The following is a 22,957-nucleotide window of genomic DNA, read 5'->3' on the forward strand; positions in this document are numbered from 1 at the left end:
CCGGGCTAACCAAACGGGGGAATGTGGATTCCATTCCCATGGGAATCCCACATTCCCCCATCCAAACACCCCCTAAGGTGACACATTTCAATGTAGTGTACTAACGTCTGAAACACAGATCTAGGAAGTGCCTTTGTGAATAATCTGTCAAATTCTCACTTGAATTGGTCTGATTACCTTTTATCTCTTTAAGTTTCCAAAGGTCATGAGTGAAGAAGAATTTAGGTACAATGTGTTTAGTTCTATCACCTTTGATGTACCCACTCTTGAGTTGTTTAATACATGTTGTATTATCTTCAAACAAGACATTATCAACTTCTTTTCCAAATGATAAACCACAGTTATTCTCTATGTGCTAAATCATAGATCTTAGCCATAGACATTCATGACTAGCTTCATGGATTGCTAAGATTTCTGCATGATTATAAGAATTTGTTGTAATCGTTTTCTTCATGGAGTGCCAATAGATTGATGTACCACCATATGTAAAAACATATCCAATTTGTGTTTACCATTATGAGGATCTGACATAAATCCTACATCTGCAAAACCAATCAACTTTGTTTTGGATTTATTATGGAAAAACAAATCTATATCTTTTGTTCATTTGAGATAACAAAATACTTGCTTAACTTCAATCCAATGTCTTCGAGTTGGGCATGAGCTAAATCTTGCCAGTAAATTTACAGAAAATGATATATCAAGTCGGGTATGACTAGCAAGATACATCAATTCCCCAATTACATTGAGGTATGATACTTCGAGACCAAGAAAAACTTCATCATCTTCCTTAGGACGAAAAGGATCTTTACTCGGTTCAAGTGCTCTTACAACTATTGGGGTAGTCACTGGATGCAATTTATCCATATAAAATTATTTTAGCACGTTTTCTATATATGTTGATTGATGCACAAGGATTTCATCTTTTAGGTGCTCAATTTGTAACCAAAAAAATATTCTTTTTTCCAAGATCTTTCATCTCGAATTCTTTCTTTAAACAATCAACTGCAATTTGAATCTCTTCAAGAGTTCCAATGATATTTAAATCATCAACGTATACTGCAATAATAATGTATCCAGTTCCAGACTTCTTAATAAAAATACACGGGTAAATTGGATCATTCTTATAACACTTTTTTAACAAAAACTCACTTAGGCGATTATACCATATGTGTCCGGATTATTTCAGTCCATAGAGGGATCTATTTAATTTGATTGAATAATGTTCTCGAAAACCTGAATTCACTGCTTCTGGCAGTTTAAATTCCTCAGGGATTTTCATGTAAACGTTAGTATCCGATGGGCCATACAAATAAGTTGTTACTATATCCATTAGGCGTAAATCAAGCCCTTCCCTTATAGCCATACTTATCAAAAATCTAAGTGTAGTTGCATCTACCACTGGAGAATATGTCTCCTCATAATCAATTCCAGTTCTTTGTGTGAATCATTGTGCAAGTAAACGTTTTTTATATCTCACAATTTCTCATTTTTCATATCTTTTACGCACAAAGACCCATTTGTATCTTACTGGCTTCACACCTGCAGGTGTATGAATTACTAGTCCAAACACTTCTCTTTTCGCTAGCAATTTCAATTTTGCTTCAATTGCTTCTTTCCATCTTGGCCAATCATCTCTTTGTCTATATTCCTTAATTGATTTTGGTTCATGATCCTCTTTGTCATTCATAACATCTAGTGATACATTGCATGTAAAAAATCATCGACATCGATTTGATTTTGGTTCCATTTAATACTGGACATGAAATAATCAATAGAGATCTCTTCATTTTCAGGTACTTGAGTTTCTTCTGAAACTATTTTCCCAGCCATGTCTAAATTCTCTTCTGGAGATCTTGGTAAAACCATTGTTTCCTCAATTTGACCATCATTCTTCTTTGCTCATTTTCTTTTTCAAGAATTCTTATCTTTGAAACCAAATGGTCTACCACGCTTCAGGCGTGCATTAGACCCATTAGCAACTAGTGTTTGTCCTTCTGGGATGTCAAGTGTTATTGGGGCATTCACAGCAGATATATGTGACTTAGCCATTCTCTTTGGGTCAATAAATACGCCTAGCAATTCATTAGCTAAACTTTATAAATGAATAATCTTTTGAATCTCTAATTCACATTGTTTATGTAATACCCTAAAATTTCAGTTAGTGGTCAAAATGTAAATTTTGAAAATTTAGTGACCAAAGTATAAACTTTGAAAATTTCAAGGACCAAAGTGTAATTTTAAAAAAATATGTACTCTGGTCTCGTAAGTAAATAGTTCATCCCCAAGAATGATGTTTCCATGGGTTTCATATTTTTCATACGGATTTTGTATTAAAAGCTATCAAGCGATAAAGTCGAGGAAAAATTTGAATAATCGAATCGAATCATATTTTTGAGATATTTTGAAAGATGATAAGGTAAGGTTAATAATGTCATTTGCATGATTTAAATTTGAAAGATTTAATATGGATCATTGGATTCAAGTTGATTCTTCCATGTTAAATATGAATCGTTGGATTGAGTTAGTATATTGTAATTTTTGGAAAATTACAAGGGTAAAATTGGAAGATGAGAAATTATTGTTCATGTTTGACTGATAATTTAAGGGATGATGAAAGCATGATAATTTAGTAATTATCATGAAGTTCAAGGGTAAATTGGTAAAGATATTTAAATTTTAAGGGTAAATTGGTAATTTTTCATTAAATAAAATTTTAATTCATTTATTTAATAAGTAAAGATGAAGAATTTTGAAGAGAATTTTTCATCTTTCCCCTCCATTTCTGTGAGCCATGCCAAGGTAAGAAAAAAATTATTTTGATTTTTCAAGCCAATTTATTAGGATTTTGGATGAAATCATGAAATACAAAATTGATCTACGTGAAATTCTCTATCATTTGGTACCTTTTAGGCATTAGTTTCATGCATTTTATATGGATTAAGGGGAGGTTAGGTTTTGATGAATTAAGGATGGATTAAGGGGAGGTTAGAACCACCTAGAAATGCATATACTATATTCTGCCATGCTAGGGTTTATGATGAAATTGGTTGTTTGAATTGAGATTGATAAGGATTTTATTTTAAAGGATTTGAAATGATGTTTAGAAGTTGAATTCATACTTGAATCAAGTTGGAAACCAAGTCAAAGTGATTATGGTATATTCGACCAATATGAAGTTTATATGGAAAATTTTGTGAAAAATTATTTTAAGGTTAGACATGATGAATGGATGATTATGCAAGCTTTAGAAAAAAATTTGGACCAATTTGTAAGTTTGTTAAAATTTAAGGACCAAAGTGCAAGTTATAAGAATTGGTGAAGAAATTAAGGATACAAAACAATGAAAATTGTTTAGATTTTTTAATCTGGCAGTAAGTTTGAAAAATCACCAAAACTTCTATAAAAGTTATTAGGAGGTGATTTTTATACCTTTGTGTTTGTATGTCAATATACTTTTGTTTAAAACAAACGGAAATTGATTTCTACGTGTATAATGAAATATATGAATTTTTGATTGATGATAGGTCAGAAAAGAGGGCAAGAAATTCTGCTCAAAACAAATTCTGAAAATTGGATTAGGAAATTCACTATAAATTGTACAAGTTGAATTAGAAGGATTGCTTTATATTTTTATATTTTTATTTGAATCTAGTTTCAAACAGAACAAACAGAATTAAATTTCAGTGTGTAGATTAATATATAATAATGATTCTTTAAAGGTAGTGCAAGTTGTCAGAATATGAAAATTTTAGAATTGAAGTGGAAATGGAATAGAAGTTGAAGAGTAATGTTTAAATGTATAATTAGAATGCTTGATTATATTTTTTGATGCTTGGAATTGAAGTTAAATGGCAAGGGACTATTTTGAATAAATAGGAAATGTTGAGAAAAAATTTAAAAGAATTCATTTTAATGGTTAGATGGTGGAATTTGAAATGATTGATTGAGTTATGAGTTGACATGAATGATAAGAGGATTGAAGTTATATTTTAAGTGTTATGGTTAGCATTGACGTTTTGAAATGGATTTAGTATCGAATAAGTATCGATAGAATTTGTATGAGTTTTATTACTAAGCATTGAGAAATATATATTACATGATACTTTATTTTGTTATTATTTAAAAAGATTATGATATGTGAATGATTTATGATACTTGATTGTAATGATGTTTGAAAAGATTCTGATAAATGAATGATATATGATTTAATGAAAATGTCCATTGTAAATGCATTGAGAGTCATATGTATAATTGGCATGCCATAGAGTTTGAGCATTATATTTATCACATGTCTGACGTCACTTATGTGACGGTGGTGCTACTAGCAACTGCATTATACTTATAACACGTGTCAAACGTCTGTGTGACGGTGGTGCTACTATATGAAACTTAACACGTGTCTAACATCTGTGTGACAGTGGTGCTACTATATGGTACTTAGTACATGTCTGACGTCTGTGGTGCTAAAGTACCAGGAATACATTTTATGGCACATATATGAAAATGGTGTCTGCACATATGTGATGATGGTGCGATGAATTCCTTATTATTGCACATTGATAATGTGTTATACAGTACTTGTGTGTTATATGTATATGCTCGTCTAACTCGCATACCTTGCACTCTCAGTGGTTTACATTGGAATATGAAATAAAAAGGTAAATATTATATGCTATGAAATGAAAGTGAATGATACATGCTATGAAATGAATAAAGTGAAAGGCACATGATTGATCTGAAATGGAAATGTACTAGTTGATTGATTTAATTGAAAATAAGTTATATGGCATTAAAATTGCAAATTGTTTACAAGGTGGTTAAATTGTATATGATTCATTTGTATGTGATTTCCGTACTATGTATTCTCAATTATCATACAATGGATTGTGATATGAAATGATATGTGAATATACAGGTTGATTGATATGATCGAATGAAGAGCTTTTATTGAGAACTTGGTTTGACATTGAATATTTTATATATGGTTTGATGAATTAGAAATCAATTTTATATAATGTTTTCATATTTTATATATATGTTATGTTTTGTTATACATATGTTTTACTTTTTTTATTATTAGAATTATAATGCCTCACTAAGTGTATACTTAGCGTGAGATGATTTTCACACGTAGGAAATAAAGAGCGTTGGGAGTGAGGAACTAGGCCCATCATCAACTTTTGAAGATCATATCCGCTCCAGAATCAATATGGCATTTTTTTTAATGTTGATAGTACTAGTTGACATGTATATTATGTGGTTATGATATTTAAAATAGATATGTTTGAATCTTGTTTAAATAGATGATACTTATTATTACTGTTTATGAATAATGGTTTGTTGATTAGTATTTTAGTGAAAATGATTATTAATGCTATCGAAATGAAATATTTTATGATCTTTGATAATAATTGAATGAATCTATAAAGAAATAAAATTTTAGTGATTTTCGAATAAAGATTGTATTGAAAGAATTGTGACATATTGAACTTGTATGTGGTAACGTATACGGGAAATGGGTGTTACAGCTTAGTACGAGTATCAAGATGAGACAATGATAATTCTTTCCAATTAATTTCCTTTACCAGTTGTTTGATCTCTCCCCCCTAATGTTCGAAAAACCGACTCGTCAAAATGACAATTCGCAAAACGAGCAATAAATAAATTCTCAGTAGATGGTTCTAGATATCATTTATCACGGGGATTTAAATCCAACATATATACCCAACCTTCTCTAAGGACCCATCTTAGTTCTATATGGTGGAGTTATTGGAACATATACGACACATCCAAAAATTCTTAGATGAGATATATTTGGTTCTTGACCATGAACCATTTGTAATGAGGAGATTTTATGATAACTTGTTGGTCTGATGCGAATCAATGCCACCCCATGTAAAATTCCATGCCCCAATCAGTGATTGGGAGTTTAAACTTCATAAGTAATGGTCTTGCTATCAATTTAAGTCGCTTAATTAAAGATTATGCAAGACCATTCCGTGTATAAACATGAGCTACATAGACGTTGATAATTAAAAATAAACATAAGTTGATAGAGTTTAGGACGATCAATAAAAATTTGTGGACTTAATTATTTCCTTCAAGGGTAAAATAAAAATCAGCAGTTTCCAAGTGGGTTGTATTGCTAGCATCAAAATCACCTTCGCCATTTTAATACACAAGTTTTGTCTCTATTTTCTTTCCCTTCTATTTTAGTGATTGCTAATAAAAATCAACTAGGTGCTTTTGAGTACGACATAGACGTGACCAATGATATTTTCCTCCACAACGATAACATTTATTGGTCACATTGTTTTCCTTTTCTTTCTCATGCTTGCTTTCATCTTTACGATTCCACTTCCTACGGGAATATGAGTTTCTAAAATGACCACCTTGACCATATCTAGATCCACGTCCTCGTTCACGACTATAACCATGACCACGGCCGCGTCCATTACCACTGTCATTGGCATGGTTTCTTTCTTTCAATTCTTACCCATTTTTAGTTGTCACATTCAGTTCAGTGAATAGAGTAGATCCAGTTGGGTGTAATTCAGTTGAGGGTCTTTAACAGTCAAGTATTCAGTCTTAAGACCTTCATGAAGGTGATGGCGAAGGAATATCATGGCTTTAGCCTTATCTTGAGTTGTTGCTTTATTTCCTTCTTGAATGGTCTCACTAATACCATTTGCATCCAAGTGAATTTCAGCATCTGATAAATAGTTATTTCCAATGATGTCTTAGGGCATAAATTCAAGCTTTGTAAGATTTGACATGATCACTATTATAATTAAAGAAACCAATTAAGTGAATGTCGTTTACTCATACGCATACCAAAAAATGTTATAAACATGAAAATAAAATCTTAAAAAAAAGGGAAAATTATAATTAAAATGACAAGGCATGGATAAACTCTAATCCTGGTAATAGATGATAAGAAATTCAAACAACAAAACATGTTTTACAAGTTAAGCTAATATATACGAGATCTCTAGATTAAATCATTATTACAAACAAGAGACTTGTATATTATAACAAATTCATATGAATAAAGTAATGGACAAGCCTTAAATAATATATAGTAAAGGAAAACATAAAATAAAACTATTCACACATGCCAAAATTAAAAAAAAAAAATCATGCAAGGTCATAAATCTCTTTAAAAAGTAAGTTTCACTTAAATAGTAAATCTCAATAAAAGAATTCATGTCGGAACAATGATAGTAAATTATATCTTAATAGATGCTAGATTATTGAGATCTACACACTTGACTGAAATTGGTAACGTTGGGTTCACTTTTGTTCAGCCTTGCCCAACAATATTTTTGGATCGTGCTAATAACTTATTTTTAAATAAAGGAGAGATATAGAAGAGAAAATAGAGATAGATGTATTATATTTTTTCCTTATTTTGACAAGTACATGAACCCCATATATATATATATATATATATATATATATATATATGGATGATGAATGCTCTCTAATAATTATAATACATGTGAATAGTCAAATCATTTGGCATTTCATCTTTTTAATTCATTGAAGAATACTAAAGGCTACATTAACTAATAGGAGTAAAAATGATATCCACGTAATATATTAATAACATATTTTTTTAATCTTATTTTTATTTGTTTAATATCAATTAAGGAAATGTGACGATTTTAAAAAAAATTTATTTAGGCATAATTGAATATTATACTAAATATAGAGTTTAATCTAATTGAACATTTTTTGGTACACGAGGGGTCATGCATAAAACCTTAAGCTAGATTTTGGGGGGGGGGGGGGGCTCTGAAAGTTGAGGCTTTAGAGTTTAAACTTGATCTTATTATAGGTATCCCCTAGACAAAAGCTATAAATAGAGAAATGGTTAAAACCATCAAAATGAAAAACGAGTGCAAAAATGCTTAAAATTCGAAGGCAGGCCTTACATTTCTCTGGCGCACAGCTCAGCTTCTAAACCACAAAATCATGCCCTATAGCTAAGAATATAGCAATGTTTACTCAAATTCACCAACTTTGGACCCTCTCTTCCTTCCATCCTTTTATTACAGAAATCCTCACCAACTCTCCTATTCTTGGGATTTTACGCCAAACGTATCGTGCTGTGGCGTTTGTCCCCTGATTTTCTTCTTCAACTCCCTTTCATCCCTCACTCCTTCCCTTCTCCCAAAAACACAGCAACAACAATCCACGAAAATTACCAAGTAAATGCGAGGAAAATAAAGAAATGAGATCATAATTCATTAAGCTCATGCAATCAAAATCAAAACCCGTTTCCAATATCGACGCCTGTGTTTACTGCTTAGATACCAAAGCTCCCACGTTGTAGCAAGCAATGGTAATGGGCACGCACATAGCTAGGCTTGTGCGCATGCCAAATCCATCGTTATTCCTTGCACTTACTGTTTTTTTATCATCATCGTTAATGGTGGTCCTCTCGGCCGGTGACCCGGAGGAGATTGAGCCCCTCTTGACGTTTCGGGACTCGTTTACGGACCCATCGGGTCTTTCCAATTGGAATGCTTCGATTAGTCCATGTACAGGAAAGGCAGCAAATTGGGTTGGCGTTCTTTGCAGCGAGAACGGTAAAGTTCTGGGTTTGCAACTTGAGAACATGGGTCTATCAGGGGTGGTGAATATTGAAAGTCTTGACCCATTGGAGGACTTGCGCACTATAAGTCTTATGAACAATAACTTTGAAGGCAAAATGCCTGAGATGAAGCAGCTAAGGAGATTGCAGGCTTTGTTCTTATCGAATAATCATTTTTCTGGGGAGATTCCTGATGATATATTTGATGGGATGAAATCGTTGAGGAAAGTGTTTTTGGCAAATAATCTTTTTAGTGGTAAAATTCCTTTATCGCTAACTAAATTGCCTAAGCTAGCAATTCTGAAATTGGAGGGGAACGAATTTAGTGGCCCGGTGCCTGAATTTACCGGGAACGAATTGAAGATGGTGAACTTGGCTAACAACCAATTTGAGGGTCCTATTCCTAAAAGCTTAAGCAAAATGGCTGCCCATTTTTTCTCAGGTACCCCCACTGCATGCATTTTGTACTTGAAGACTGTAAAAATCTTTATGTATTGGTTCATATCTTCTGTTGTGGTGCAGGGAACAAAAATCTATGCGGACCACCTCTCAAAGAATGCGGTAATCTCAGCCCTCCGCTGCCCGGCTCTCCGCCTAGCTCCCCGCCTACCCCTCTGCCACCCATAATTAAAAAGTCATCAACTGGTCTAAAGATTGCTCTTATTGTGGTATCTGTAGCTTTAGTACTGGTTATTTTATTACTCATCCTCTTTCTCCTACGGCGGAGAGGACAATATAAAACATCGGAGGAGGAAGCATTCGTTGTCGAGTCATATAGGCCGCCGCCATCACCTTCGGTCGAAAAGGAAAAGAAAGCTCCACAGCCAACTCTAGCTCCCAATGTGAAAAGGACTGAATTGATATTCTTGAAAGATGATGTCCAAAGGTTCGACTTGCAAGATCTATTGAAAGCCTCGGCTGAGATTCTGGGTAGTGGGAATTTCGGAGCTTCGTACAAGGCCATGATAGGGCAAGGTGAAGTGGTGGTGGTGAAGAACTATAAGCAAATGAATAACGTGGGGAAGGAAGAATTTAACGAGCATATGAGACGATTAGGAAGGTTGAACCATCAGAACTTGCACCCTTTATTGGCTTATTACTATAGGAAAGAGGAAAAACTATTGGTTACCAGCTTCATGGTTGATGGTAGCGTGGCTAGTCATCTTCATGGTGAGATTCCCATTCCCTAATTCTCTTTTTTCTGGATATCTTATTTTTTATATCGCTGGAGATTATCTTCCATCAGTAAAGATCCTCGCATTGATTCGTCTGCTTATAGGAGCTTCCAAAGAACTCATATTCTTTGAGCACAGCTTTTCGAGATAACTACATCGTATAGACAAGACTTCGCGTGACATATTATAAAGAAATTCAATATCTAACTATCAAATTTATATAATTCAATAGTCTCCAAATAATTATGATTACCTCATATTGACACCAACTACTCTCCCTATAAATAGCCCTCAACACAACTCTGAGATGAATATGAGATCTCTATTATTTTAAAACCCTCCTTTTATAATCAACTTTTTCTAATTGAAAAATATCAATCAACGGTTATTATTTCGTCTACTGTAATTTTCTATTCAAATTAAAAGGAGTCAACTATCAACAATCAATGAGATAAATTTATTCTCATATGTAAAATTACTAACTCGAGTTTTTTCTTTTGTACAGCCAACCGTTCCTGTGATAATCCGGGTCTTGATTGGCCGACTCGGTTGAATATCATAAAAGGAGTTACCAAGGGTTTGAATTATCTCTACAACCAGCTGCCTACCATAGTTGTTCCGCATGGGCATTTGAAATCTTCCAACGTGCTTTTGGACAAGAACTTTGAGCCTCTCTTGTGTGACTATGCTTTAAGATCATTGATAAACCAGGATCAGGCTCACAAGTTGATGACAGCGTACAAATCACCGGAGTACGACAAGACTGGTCGCATAAGCAGGAAAACCGACGTGTGGTGCCTAGGCATACTCATCCTCGAGATCTTAACCGGTAGGTTTCCAGAGAACTACCTAACAGCCAGTTACGATAGTAACATGAATTTAGCCACATGGGTGAATAAGATGGTTAAGGACAAGAAGATCAGTGACGTGTTCGACAAGGAAATGAAAGGAGCGAAGAACTGTAAAGACGAAATGATAAACGTGTTGAATATCGGGTTAAGTTGTTGCAATGAGGATTCGGAGGCAAGACCCGAGTTGAAGGAAGTGTTGAAAGAGATTGAAGGGTTGAAAGCCGGAGACGACCACGACTACGACGACGAAGACTCGTCTTCAACCATAGGTGAAGTGAACGTGATTATATCCCGGAAACATAAACATAGTAAAGTGAAGGGTGATTCTTCGTCCTTTAATCGTTGAGCTTTACAGATTCAAGGGGGTGAAAAAGATGCGAATGTAAGGAAACCAAATGTCCCGGCTATGTCTTTTCATGAAGAACAACAAGGGAGTTAAGCTTTTCTCTCCACATGTAAAATATTGAAAAGCCTGGTTGGGCCGTAATTCGGAGCTGGTTCGTACATTTTCTAAGTTGGTGAAGGAAATACAGAACAAAAAAGCAAATATTTGATACAATTTTCTTTGGAATTAAAAGGAAACAAATGCAAATATTTGTTGCTAGTTTTTTTGTTTATTTTTTTCATTTGTTATATTAGTGATTCTAATAATTTTTTTCTCTGAATAATTTCTAAGATAACATAAATTAAAAGCAGGTCTACATGGCCTACACATGTATTTATTTATTTATTTTTGTACTTGGATTCCATCAAATCTTATCTTTATTGGACAAACTAAACATGTCTTCCATGGCATTCTTGTTATATAAATTTGATGGTTTTTGCCATATCTACAAGACAATCTGCAAATTTTTCCTCGGATTCACAAATTCTGCATGTTGAGAGTATGAATAGATTTCATATATATATTCAGTGAGAACTGTGGCGATTGATCTAGAAATTATATCAGGTTTCTCCATTGTAGTAAAACCAACAGAAACACATGATCTGGGAAAACAATGAGACATGGCGCTTGGATGGTGACACAATCCATGAAATGATCACGTGCGGCAGTCTTAATATACGGCTAAAAAAATGTACTACCGGTTTTGTTATTATTTAAATAATAAAATCGGTAAAAATTACCGGAAACATTATTATTTCTACCGGTTTTGTTATTATTGGCCGCTTTACCGAGTTTGGTAATATATTCGGTAGAAAAATAATATTTTAGGTAGCGCTTTACCGGATATATTATAAAGCTCGGTAAAACACCCAATAATAACAAAATTGATAGAAATAATAATATTTTATGTAATTTTTTACTGATTTTATTATTTAAATAATAATAAAATCGATAACATCTTTTTTTAGTCATATATTAAGAATGTCGTACTGTAAAATTTCCCGACATAAACCTTGTTTCAAGAAAATGGAGTTTTCTACGCATAATTGTGGTAAAAGAAAAAAGAACCTACACAAGAGTATCAAAATAGAATACTATACTCCCTGATAATCGTAATTGACCATCAAGCGTTAACAATTCTTACCAAAAGTAAAATTCTAGAATGAATGTCATATCCACCGCCACTAATTTTATAAGGTAAAATTCATAATAGGCATTAAATTTATATCAAAATGTTCTTTTAAATATCAATCTTTCAAAAGTTATATAATAGTCATTGAATCATAGAAATTGTTACAAAATGACACAACACCATTATCTATCATTAAAAATGTGATGGGACAAGTTAAATTAACAAAAAAATATATCATTTCACCCTTTAGTAGGAGAAATTACTTAATGGATCCTTTTTCACCATATCATCAATGGTCCTAACCAATTAAAATAGTCCATGTCAATCTTTTTTTTCATGTCATTTATACATTTTTTTCTAAATCAATTTTTTCATTCAATGCATATCATAATTAAAATTAGATTTAAAGATTGTTTTTAAGATTTTCATTAATTCTCTTTTTTTCTCCAACAACACGTAAAATCAAACCATTTGTAGACAACAAAAACCCATAAAACTTCATAAAAATTTATTCAACGAGTGACTAAACAGTAAACACAAGTGTAACTAACTTTCACTCAAGGAAGTAGACCCTTGACCGGAACTGTAACACCCCCAACTCGTATCCGACCCGGATACGAGTCCGAGATGTCACACTGACTTTTAAAAACAATTACTTTTACAAAAATATGAAAATGCCGACTTTTATTAAATCAAAATGCATATTTTATACCATTTCCATCAAGAAGTTTACAAAACTTATCAGAGCGGATACAATTCAATTTTTTTTATTTCATGCCAACTACATTCTATATAGCAAAATACATATTATTCAAAATATGTTTTTCTGATATGATCTTTGGAGAGGAGTAACTGACTTGTTTTTCTGATATGATCTTTGGAGAGGAGTAACTGACTTGATTTGCCTATCCATGCTCCTCTTCTTGCTCACGGAACCTACGTGTGAAACACTCACACGCTAAGTCGATGACTTAGTGAGGCATTTAAAGCATATAAGGTAACTTGAACTCCTAATAATGCATGAACATATAATTCTATCATGTCATACTAACTCATAAGTTCTTTCATGCAACAAATACATACATATATATACTATCATTATCATCATTCACATTCTTATTATTATCAATATTATTTCCATTCATTCCTTTACTCATGTGATCTTATCCTTAACATTTATGCACATCATATCATACATTTCACAAATCAAAACACATAGCATCACATACAGTTTATTTAAGTTAACTCTTTTGTTTGCCCATGGTACACTTGTGAGAACTAAAGATATGTGAGTACATTGAGGTTGTGCACTTATGTTGTTACCATAGCTCGTATAAATTCCCACTAGGGGCACATAGAATTTATCTCGAATGACTGCGTCCCGAAGGACCACATAGATGTCCCGAAAGACAACATATATGTCCCGAATGACCACTCCTTAAGAACCACATACATATTCCAATGAACCAAATAGGTGTACCAAAGTACCGCATATATGTTCCAAAGGATTACATATATGTCTCAAAGGACCACATAGAACCCTCGACTCTTGGCATGTCAACTATACCCCTAGCTCTTATAACAAATAACATGGGCAGTATCTTTTATGTTTGTCACATATTCACATCACATAGCTTATATCTTGAAATTATGTAATCACATAACTTCTTATCACATAGCTTATAGTCATATGGCTTATCTCATAGAAATGTCATTTTTTATGAAATCACTTATATCATGTAGCACATATAGCTCATATCCTTTCTCATATGTTCATATAGGTAATCTCTTATGGCTCATATCATTTCATATAGTTTATGTTTTATTCTCTTATATTCACATAAGTCTCATACATGTGATACATACAAGGCATGATTCACATAGTACAATCATAATCATTATTCTACTCATATAATCATATTTTCAAAATGTCGGAAACATACTTGTCATAAGTGTAATTTCCATCAAATCATATTTCCTACTAGTATGCACTCACTTGGCCTCACTAGTCCATTCATATACGTATAACTCTTGTACACTCTTATAGCTTCGAACCGTCTTGGACTTGTCTTCGATCGATATCTACACAATACATATAATCGATATGAATATCTTAATTCTAATCACTTATAACCAATCATCAATAATTTGAACTAAAAGAAGTATCTAATTCACATTTCCCTTTGAGTAGTATCGGTGCCAAAGGTATGGTACTGATACTTCCTTCACTGTGGTATCAATACTGTTCATTGGTATCGATACCCTTTCACGATTCTGAAATCCTTATTTCAAAATGGTATCGATACTTGACTTATGTATCGGTACCCCATGTATCGATACTACCCCTAAAGTGTCGATACTTCTTGAATATCTTGTCAAATTCAAGCTTATGGTATCGATATTGTTCAACCAGTAGCGATACCCCTACTCCCAATTTCCTTCATTTACCCTTGAAGTATCGGTACTGGATGAAGCAGTACCGATACTAATAGCCAAGAATTCATTTTTAAAACCCGAAAAATCACCAATACCAATCTAAATCTTCCATTTTAAACTCCTATCATGTCATTAAACTCAACTACCCTTACTCAAATCAACTTATATTCTTGAAATCAAGAATCCTACCAATTTTTCCAACATGTTCTAATTTCAATTCTAACACTACATACTTCTTAATTTGACTGATGACAAGTCAATTTTAGTCTCAAATTCTGCTTAGTAACTCTCTTCCAATATTTCACTTATAAACCTCTTATCTTTAATCCTTCCTAACTCCTTCATCTTTTAATTTTAAGACAATTTAAGCTTTCCTTAAGCTTATATAACACTAAAAGAACACAAATCAACTTAAAATCCAAGAAATAAACAGCTAAATCTTAACTCACCTTTGAGCTGGAGCTAACGGGAAGAAGAAGAAAACAAGAAGAAATAAGCTTCCAGATATCTCTCTCAACTCCCACGTGTTTATCTCTTAATAAAGGAGATAAAGTATCCTTTAAGCTAAAAAGACCATAATACCCTTTATTCCTTCCATCTTTACCATTTAATCTCATACCAAAAATATTCATATTTAAGTCCTTGAACTTTTTAATTTTTTTAAAATCATACCTCAAAGTTTCAAAACTTACAATTTAGTCACTAGCCATGTTTTTGGGATGTTACAGGAACATTCACGTCATCTTTCACATACGGCTAAGAAAAGAGGTGAATCGACAATTTTTTGGTCGCAGTATCCTTCAAGCATGTCACCTTCTTCTGTCGTATACCTCAGGGTTTCTATCATGTCCGACCAACATTGATGGCTAATCGCGTGAAGAGTTAAGTTTGGTTATAGAATTGCCCGACTCTAAAACGTTTGGTGAGGTCATAATGCTTGGATTTTGAAAGGAAAAAATTATGGTTAAAGAATAATATTTTGATTTTTTTAATTATTGTTCGAATTTATCGATTTCTTGATTGAAGTCAATAAAGTTAATAAATTCTAAGTCCTTGATCTAGGTTCAACTCTCACCTTGTAAGTTATGTGTGAGTTTTATGTAGATGTCTATGAACAGGTTCAAATTTTATGTGTTGTTAGAGTAAAAAAAAAACAATTAAGGAAAATCTTAAAAATAATCTCTAAATTTAATTTTAATTGTGATATGCATTGAATGAAGAAATTGATTTGGAAAATAAAATCTTAGTGTATAAATGACATGTAAAAAAAGATTGACATTGACTATTTTAATTGGTTATGACCATTGATGATGCAGTGAAAAAGGTCCATGAAATAATTTCTCCTTTAGTTGAAACTAAAATTTCATTTTACTATTAATTTTAATTACAATAATTTTTGTTATGTTATCTAAATTGAAAAAAAAATGAATATAAATAAATTACATATTAATTTTTAGTGTCATATTATACCTATTGAATTTATACCATATAAATTACTAAAAATTAATAATAGTTTTGATGATTTTTATTTAAGTTTGGATGTATTTTTCATATTAATGTGACACTATAATTTTCTGAATGTATTTTTTAAAATTGTGTTTAAATTTCTTAAACAAAAGTCAAGTGCTTGAATCATGTCGTTTAAAAAAATAATTACATTATTTGATAATTCAATTTTTTGGATATCAAAAATTATAATTTTTTTAATTTTACAAATACAATCATGAATAATTAGTTATAAAATAATTTTATGAATGAAAATTTCAAAAAAAATATGATTTTTAATTTTAAAAATAAATTATTTTTATATATTTTTATAAAAAATTAAATTTATAATTTATTTTTGAAATTATTATTTAATAATATTGAAAAAAAAAATATCAAAAATGAAATTTTAGTTATAATTGAGAGGCCAAATAAGATATTTTTTATTAATTTAGCATAACACATCACACATTCAACAATATTTCACGGTTGCTATCTATTTTTTAATAACATTCAAAGTTTAATATCTATTTTATAACTTTTAAAAATTTAATCACATATGAAACCATTTTAATAAATTTAATGATCATTTATGAATTTTACCATATTTTTATATTAATGGTGCATATCAATGCACATTTGTGTGTCATTCACTATAAACTCATTCATATAAAAAACTCAATCTTAGAGACTACAAATTAGGGATGAGCATAGGACCGAATCCAGACTTGATATATACCAAGCCTAATTGTGGATTCAACACTGAAATGGATTTTGCTGAAGAAGGTAACCCAATTGCAAATTGAGGGTGTTAAGCGCCCCCGAATCCAGTCCGCCATGTCTGGAGTTTCTACACAAAATTATTTGAATGGCGTCAACAACATTACATGGATAGGCCTTACTAGTCTGCCCCAATAGAGCTCATAAGATAGAACATCTGGGGTTTAAAAATACCATAAATAGTTCGATGTCTCTAATAAATGCTGAAAGATATTAATCTCTGTAATTTTTCTAATTGGAACAAAATTAAAGGATTTGAAAAGGTATAATGATAAAATTAATCTCTAATAGACTGAACTGTCTCATGACGTTCTAAACCCAACTCATGTACAACATTAATGAGCGAACAGCCTAACCCTTGGAACATACTAGAGTCTCAGGTGGCGAAGAGCCAACATCGAGGTGCCAAACCTGTACCCCCTTATTCCACTGAGCGGACTTCACCAATGCATTTTGAGTACGTCTAGAGGATAGACTGTCTAAATGATCACTTTGATTTTTATATTTTAAGGATTTTAGTCCATAATGTTTTAATTTTTAATCAAAATAATTTATGTTAGAAGAAAACTATTGATTGATGGTCGACACATGTAATTGATGTGACATTTACATATATATACTTAACTATTAACATATCACGTGATATTTTATCAAAATTGTCCCTACAATACAAGATTTAGTGATTAAAAGATTTATTATCTCACGATGATTCCAACGTTGTAAAATCAAAGATGAGACCACCATTCATATCAGTCCTGATTGCAGTTATGCTAACACAATCTGGAATCGTTTCAGATATACATGGCCTAACAAAATACATCAATTTGATTTTGACGTTTGGCTTTTCTAGAATTATGACAGTAAGTTCTGTATTATTATCTGGTCTTTGTGGTTTTATGAGGGGAAACAAGTTATTGGACTCTCAAAAGATCTGTATGATTCGTGGTTTTTGGTGAGGTTCTGTTCAGTAATGTGTTATCAGCAATATATAAAGCTTAACCACATCATTCAGTGTGAGGAGACAAATAAAACAATATATAAAATTTTACCAAAATCAAACTAATGTGAAATATATTATAGTTGCATTACTTATAGTTATGTGTTATCAGCAAGCCCTATATCATGTTCTACATACTCTTAATTATTTAACAATGAATGATCAATCATCCTTAAATCACCAATCGACTGTTATTCAAAAAATCATATATAAATATTAATTTAATTTTATGCACTTTAATTAAATTAATAAAAAATATAAAATACAAAATTTCCATGACTAAATATAGATAACCCCGAGTAAAGATTCAAAAACATGATTTAAAAAAAAAGTCAATCAAATAAATTGAGTTTGGGTCCTAAATTTGTCCCCCCATAAATATTTAAAACAATCTATTTAAATATATCATTTTAATATAGAAAAATAATTAATAAAAATGTTTTCTTTAAAAAAGTAATTTATTTAGCTAAAAAATTAAGCTAAACAAAGAAATAAAAAGACAACCGTCAGATATACAATAGTTGCATGTATTTACTTTTTATAAATGGCATAGATATATATAGTAGATAGTACGCATATTAATAATCATTGGTGCATCATGTTTGGTTTTGGTAAGGTTTCCTATGAATATAATACAGCCATTGGAGAACAAGAGAAATAGGGAGTTCAATTTGGTTCAGGTATTGTTAATGAGAGGAACACGATTCTCGGACCAAAAACCAAAAGGAGCAGGTGTTAAAAGAGAGATGCATGGTCAATATCAGCCTGCTGCATAGAGATTCCGTAGCCTTTTTCTTCTTTTCTTTTTACTTCTTTGAGAGGAGACTAATAAGAAATAGAGGCAGCAAAATGTGGTATCCGAAGGGAAGTACGAGTACATCCATGAAGAAAGGAGGTGGCAATGGGCTGGTAGCCGTAGCCATTGATAAGGACAAAGGGAGCCAACATGCTTTCAGATGGGCCGTTGAGCATCTTCTTTCCAAAAGCCAAACCGTTGTTCTTATTCACGTTGTTAATAAATCACCAAATGGAGCCAGTAATTTTCAAAACCCTAAATTTTGCTCCCTCATGCTCGATTCTCATTAGGTTTTTTCTGGTGCAGGTAACGGTGGCGACTCATCGAACAAACAGTTAACGGACAAGATATCCAAGGAATTGTTCCTCACCTTTCATTGTTTTTGTACCCGAAAAGATGTATGTTTATGAGTGGAACAAACAAATCCTCGTGTCTTTGACATTTGTTAATGTTGTTTATTCATTCGGTTTGATGTGAGCTTGTCTCCTTTCACGACAGATACATTCTCTTGATGTCGTGCTTGAAGATTCGGATATTGTAAAAGCATTGACTGAATATGTTGCTTATGCTGCAATTGAGAAATTGGTTCTCGGTGCCCCATCTCGAAGTGGATTTATGAGGTATTTCTTCCCAACTTGATAGCCATTTCAGTATTGAAATTCTTATGCAAATGATCGTTCTGCAGAAAATTCAGGGCCGACATACCGAGCTGTGTATCGAAAGCTTCGCCGGACTTCTGCACCGTATATGTCATCTCGAAAGGAAAGGTATCTTCGGTACGAAATGCCGTTCGTGCCGCCCCGTTCACCTCCCCGTTACTTGATCAAATTAAGAAATCTACTACCCGTAGCCAAGGCTTGTCTGTGAGCAAGCCTTCCCTGAGTAATCCTGGTCCAGGAAAAGCAGGTTTGTTTCCCTGCTACATTAATATCCTTTCAGGTTTAGTCTACATTTACATCTAGCTAGACCAGTTGAGAATGTAATATTTGCATCTTGACTATGCAGTAGATAATCAGTCAGCGAGCAAGCATCGTACTTCGATCGAATGCGGCTCGGGGCAAGTATCGAGAAACAATCCTGTTAAGCAAAAGATATCTGTTTTATGATGACATTAACTTGCTGGTGAACTAACCATCGTCTTTATAAAATCAGGTTACCCCCTACAAGAGCCAGTCTCACCAGAGCGTTCGCTGACTTATCGGAATCAGATACTGATATATCGTTCGTTAGCTCAGACAGGCCAAGCACTGATTGTGGATCTTCTTTGTTCTTTGATTCGTTCATTGACTCTAATCGAAATATGAGATTATCGAACTGCACAGATATTAGCGTTGGATCAATGCGATCAGGAATGAGATGGGCTGACTGTAATTCTCAATTTGATTTCTCACAACCGTCGATTGACAGTGGAAGATCATCTTGTTCATCGCAGAATCTGGTACGTTAATCAGGTTGTGTCCAATGGAAGACTAGATTTAAGATAAACACTTGCAGGCTTCAGGTTCCATTCATCTCTTATCATATTGAAGATGAATATTAAAAACAGAACTGCAGTTGTTTTAGTCTGAATATTCTCAACAAGTTCATACGGTTCATGGCTGGCCAAAATCGATTTTTCGACTTATTTTATCTAAAACCGTACAGGACGAAGTTGAAGCTGAAATGAAGAGACTAAGGCAGGAATTGAAGCAAACAATGGACTTATACGGTAATGCTTGCAGACAAGCAATTTCAGCAAAACAACAGGTACAAGCATCAATCATGTCATCTTTTAGCCCTCCCACTGTGAAGTTTTCTGAATTGTGGACTTACTAACCTCAGGCAATTGAGATAAAACACGGCAAAAATCAAGAAGAACAAAGATTGGAAGAGGTACAACGAGCCGAGGAAGCTGCAATGTCAGCTGTAGAGAAAGAGAAAGCCAAGTGCAAAGCAGCCATGGAAGCAGCCGAAGCAGTACAGAAGCGAGTAGAATCAAAGCGAATATTGGCAAGTACAAGAGGGGGAGCGCTAAGAGAAACAGAGGAAATGAAGAGGATGTTGCAGATTCTATCCAACAGTAATATCAAATACAAGAGATACTCCATTGAGGAAATTGAAAAGGCAACAGAAAACTTTGCCCCCAATCGAAAAATCGGAGAAGGAGGTTATGGTCCTGTCTTTAAGTGTTATCTTGAACATACACAGGTTGCAGTTAAAGTTTTGCGACCAGATGCTGCTCAAGGGAGATTACAATTTCTGCAAGAGGTAAAAAAAACTGAAAATATAATCAATTAAGGGACTCTTTAAAGACATAAAATGATTTGAACATCATGCTCTTGAGTGTTGATTATTGTTTTGCAGATTGAAGTACTGAGCAGCATCCGCCATCCTAATATGGTACTTCTTCTAGGAGCCTGCCCAGAGTATGGGATCCTAGTGTACGAATACATGGCTAGGGGAAGCTTAGATGATTGTCTATTCGGTAAAGGGAACAGTCCTGTATTGTCTTGGCAACTCAGGTTCCGAATCGCTGCAGATATCGCAACAGGCCTACTTTTTCTCCATCAAACGAAACCCGAACCGATCGTGCACCGTGACATGAAGCCTGCCAACATATTGCTGGACCACAACTACGTTAGCAAGATCAGTGATGTCGGGCTGGCCAAGCTAGTACCAGCCGTGGCAGAGAACGTGACACAGTGCTGCATAACATCGGCAGCCGGAACATTTTGCTACATCGATCCGGAGTATCAACAAACAGGTGTGCTGGGGGTGAAATCCGACGTATATTCCTTGGGGATCATACTTCTTCAACTCTTAACAGCAAGGCCACCAATGGGGTTGTCTCACTACGTCGGGCTAGCCATAGAAAATGGCACATTTGAAGAGATGCTGGACCCTGCAGTGACCGACTGGCCAGCTGAAGAGACCTTGTCAATGGCCAAACTGGCAATTCGATGTGCGGAACTTAGACGGCGAGACAGGCCTGATCTCGACAAGGAAGTGTTACCGGAACTGAATCGACTCAAAGAGATTGCTGAAGAGAACATGCCCCCTAGCTGTTCGGCTGGTAGTGAGGAAACTTCAACTACACATGACTAAGCTTCTTTTTTTTATCAAAAGGAACAAGCATAAAGATAGTATTACTGCAATTTTTGCTCTTAATTTCAAACTATTTCATTTTGAATGTCCGCCCTTCCCTACTTCGATTCTTCGGGAAGAAGAGAGAAAGTACTTTCATTATCCCATACTAATACTTTCTTTCTTTTACCTGAAATTCTAAGTCACATCAATACCAATAATTTAATCTATTTTTTTAAAATTTATGTTCTTTCCTTTTTCTAGAACTCGGTTGAGTTTTTTGTACCAAGATCTTCAATTTCTTTTTGGCTTGAATTAAAATTTATTTTTTTATTTTTAATTAATATTAAAATTAATTTTTCTTTTCTTTTGAAAATGAAACACCACCCTCATATTATTAATAAATCAAATTATCAAATTTAAATTTAGGTGTTTCAAAAATTGACCGGAGCCAAGCAACATTTTATTTTATTGAATATATAGTTAAAAGAACCACTCATTGAGATAAAAAGTAAAAGGTCAAATGACCTCTTAGGTCCCTTTAAATTTTGAAACTGGGAAAATTGGCCTTTTAAAAAAACGAGTAATTTAGTACTTTTCAATTCCTAAAATGAGCAATTAAGGACAACTATTCTCAGCTTTAACGCTTCCCGTCAATTTTATATTATTTTATTGTCATTATAACAAATTTAGCCTTTGATATTTATCTATTATGTCATTTTGAACATAATTCTAAAAAAATTAACATGTAATTTACATATTATGAAACTCTTAGGTTAAACTAAATGATTATAGAATTAGGATCAAATTAATATAATATATAAACTTTAAAAGATAAATTTATCATTATATTAATTAAAACCGTATAAAATTGGTAGAAAACATTAATATTTCGATTAATTGTATTTAATATCTCATATTTAAAATTGAAATTGACTAAATTAATTCTCTCTTTTTTGAAGGGACCAATTTGCTTAATTTTAGAATTAAGATAAATCTAAGAAACTGTTTATAAAACTAAAAAAATATAATGGCCATGTCTGATTCATTCATTCATTAATTTGTATCTATTTTAAACAGGTCTGATTTTCAGTTTTTATATCAATTTAATTTATTAATTTATCTTTTATATCTCAAATAGTGAAAATAATTTAAATGTACTTATATTAGAGTTATTAATTGTTTTTATTTACTAAAAAGTATTTTTTTTTTAAAATTATTACTTATAAATTAAATAAAATTTTTGATTCAATTC

General features: G+C 32.8%; 2 protein-coding genes across 2 annotated transcripts; both read left to right on the forward strand.

Moving 5' to 3' along the window:
• The first annotated feature begins 8,279 nt into the window (after positions 1-8,279).
• On the forward strand, positions 8,280-11,040 carry LOC120133501 (pollen receptor-like kinase 4). The gene is made up of 3 exons (XM_039150074.1): positions 8,280-9,044; positions 9,125-9,772; positions 10,283-11,040. The coding sequence occupies exons 1-3, from the start codon at positions 8,348-8,350 to the stop codon at positions 10,972-10,974; spliced, it is 2,037 nt and encodes a 678-aa protein (XP_039006005.1). The 5' UTR covers positions 8,280-8,347; the 3' UTR covers positions 10,975-11,040.
• A 7,576-nt stretch (positions 11,041-18,616) lies between these two features.
• On the forward strand, positions 18,617-21,723 carry LOC120133424 (U-box domain-containing protein 35-like). Its single transcript, XM_039150008.1, has 9 exons — positions 18,617-18,879; positions 18,946-19,037; positions 19,138-19,259; positions 19,325-19,545; positions 19,645-19,696; positions 19,792-20,077; positions 20,284-20,385; positions 20,461-20,886; positions 20,983-21,723. Exons 1-9 carry the CDS (start codon positions 18,693-18,695, stop codon positions 21,721-21,723), a joined length of 2,229 nt encoding a protein of 742 aa, XP_039005939.1. The 5' UTR covers positions 18,617-18,692.
• The last annotated feature ends 1,234 nt before the right edge of the window (positions 21,724-22,957 follow it).

Source organism: Hibiscus syriacus, unplaced genomic scaffold, assembly GCF_006381635.1.
Source record: "Hibiscus syriacus cultivar Baekdansim isolate YM2019G1 unplaced genomic scaffold, ASM638163v2 tig00110580_pilon, whole genome shotgun sequence".
Lineage (NCBI taxonomy): Eukaryota > Viridiplantae > Streptophyta > Magnoliopsida > Malvales > Malvaceae > Hibiscus > Hibiscus syriacus.

Coding starts and splice junctions, on each gene's coding strand:
- LOC120133501 (XM_039150074.1), top strand. CDS start 8,348: ATGGTAATGGGCACGCACATAGCTAGGCTTGTGCGCATGCCAAATCCA. Junction 9,045..9,124: donor GGCTGCCCATTTTTTCTCAG/GTACCCCCACTG, acceptor GTTGTGGTGCAG/GGAACAAAAATCTATGCGGA. Junction 9,773..10,282: donor CGTGGCTAGTCATCTTCATG/GTGAGATTCCCA, acceptor TCTTTTGTACAG/CCAACCGTTCCTGTGATAAT.
- LOC120133424 (XM_039150008.1), top strand. CDS start 18,693: ATGTGGTATCCGAAGGGAAGTACGAGTACATCCATGAAGAAAGGAGGT. Junction 19,038..19,137: donor GTTTTTGTACCCGAAAAGAT/GTATGTTTATGA, acceptor CTTTCACGACAG/ATACATTCTCTTGATGTCGT. Junction 20,887..20,982: donor GATTACAATTTCTGCAAGAG/GTAAAAAAAACT, acceptor ATTGTTTTGCAG/ATTGAAGTACTGAGCAGCAT.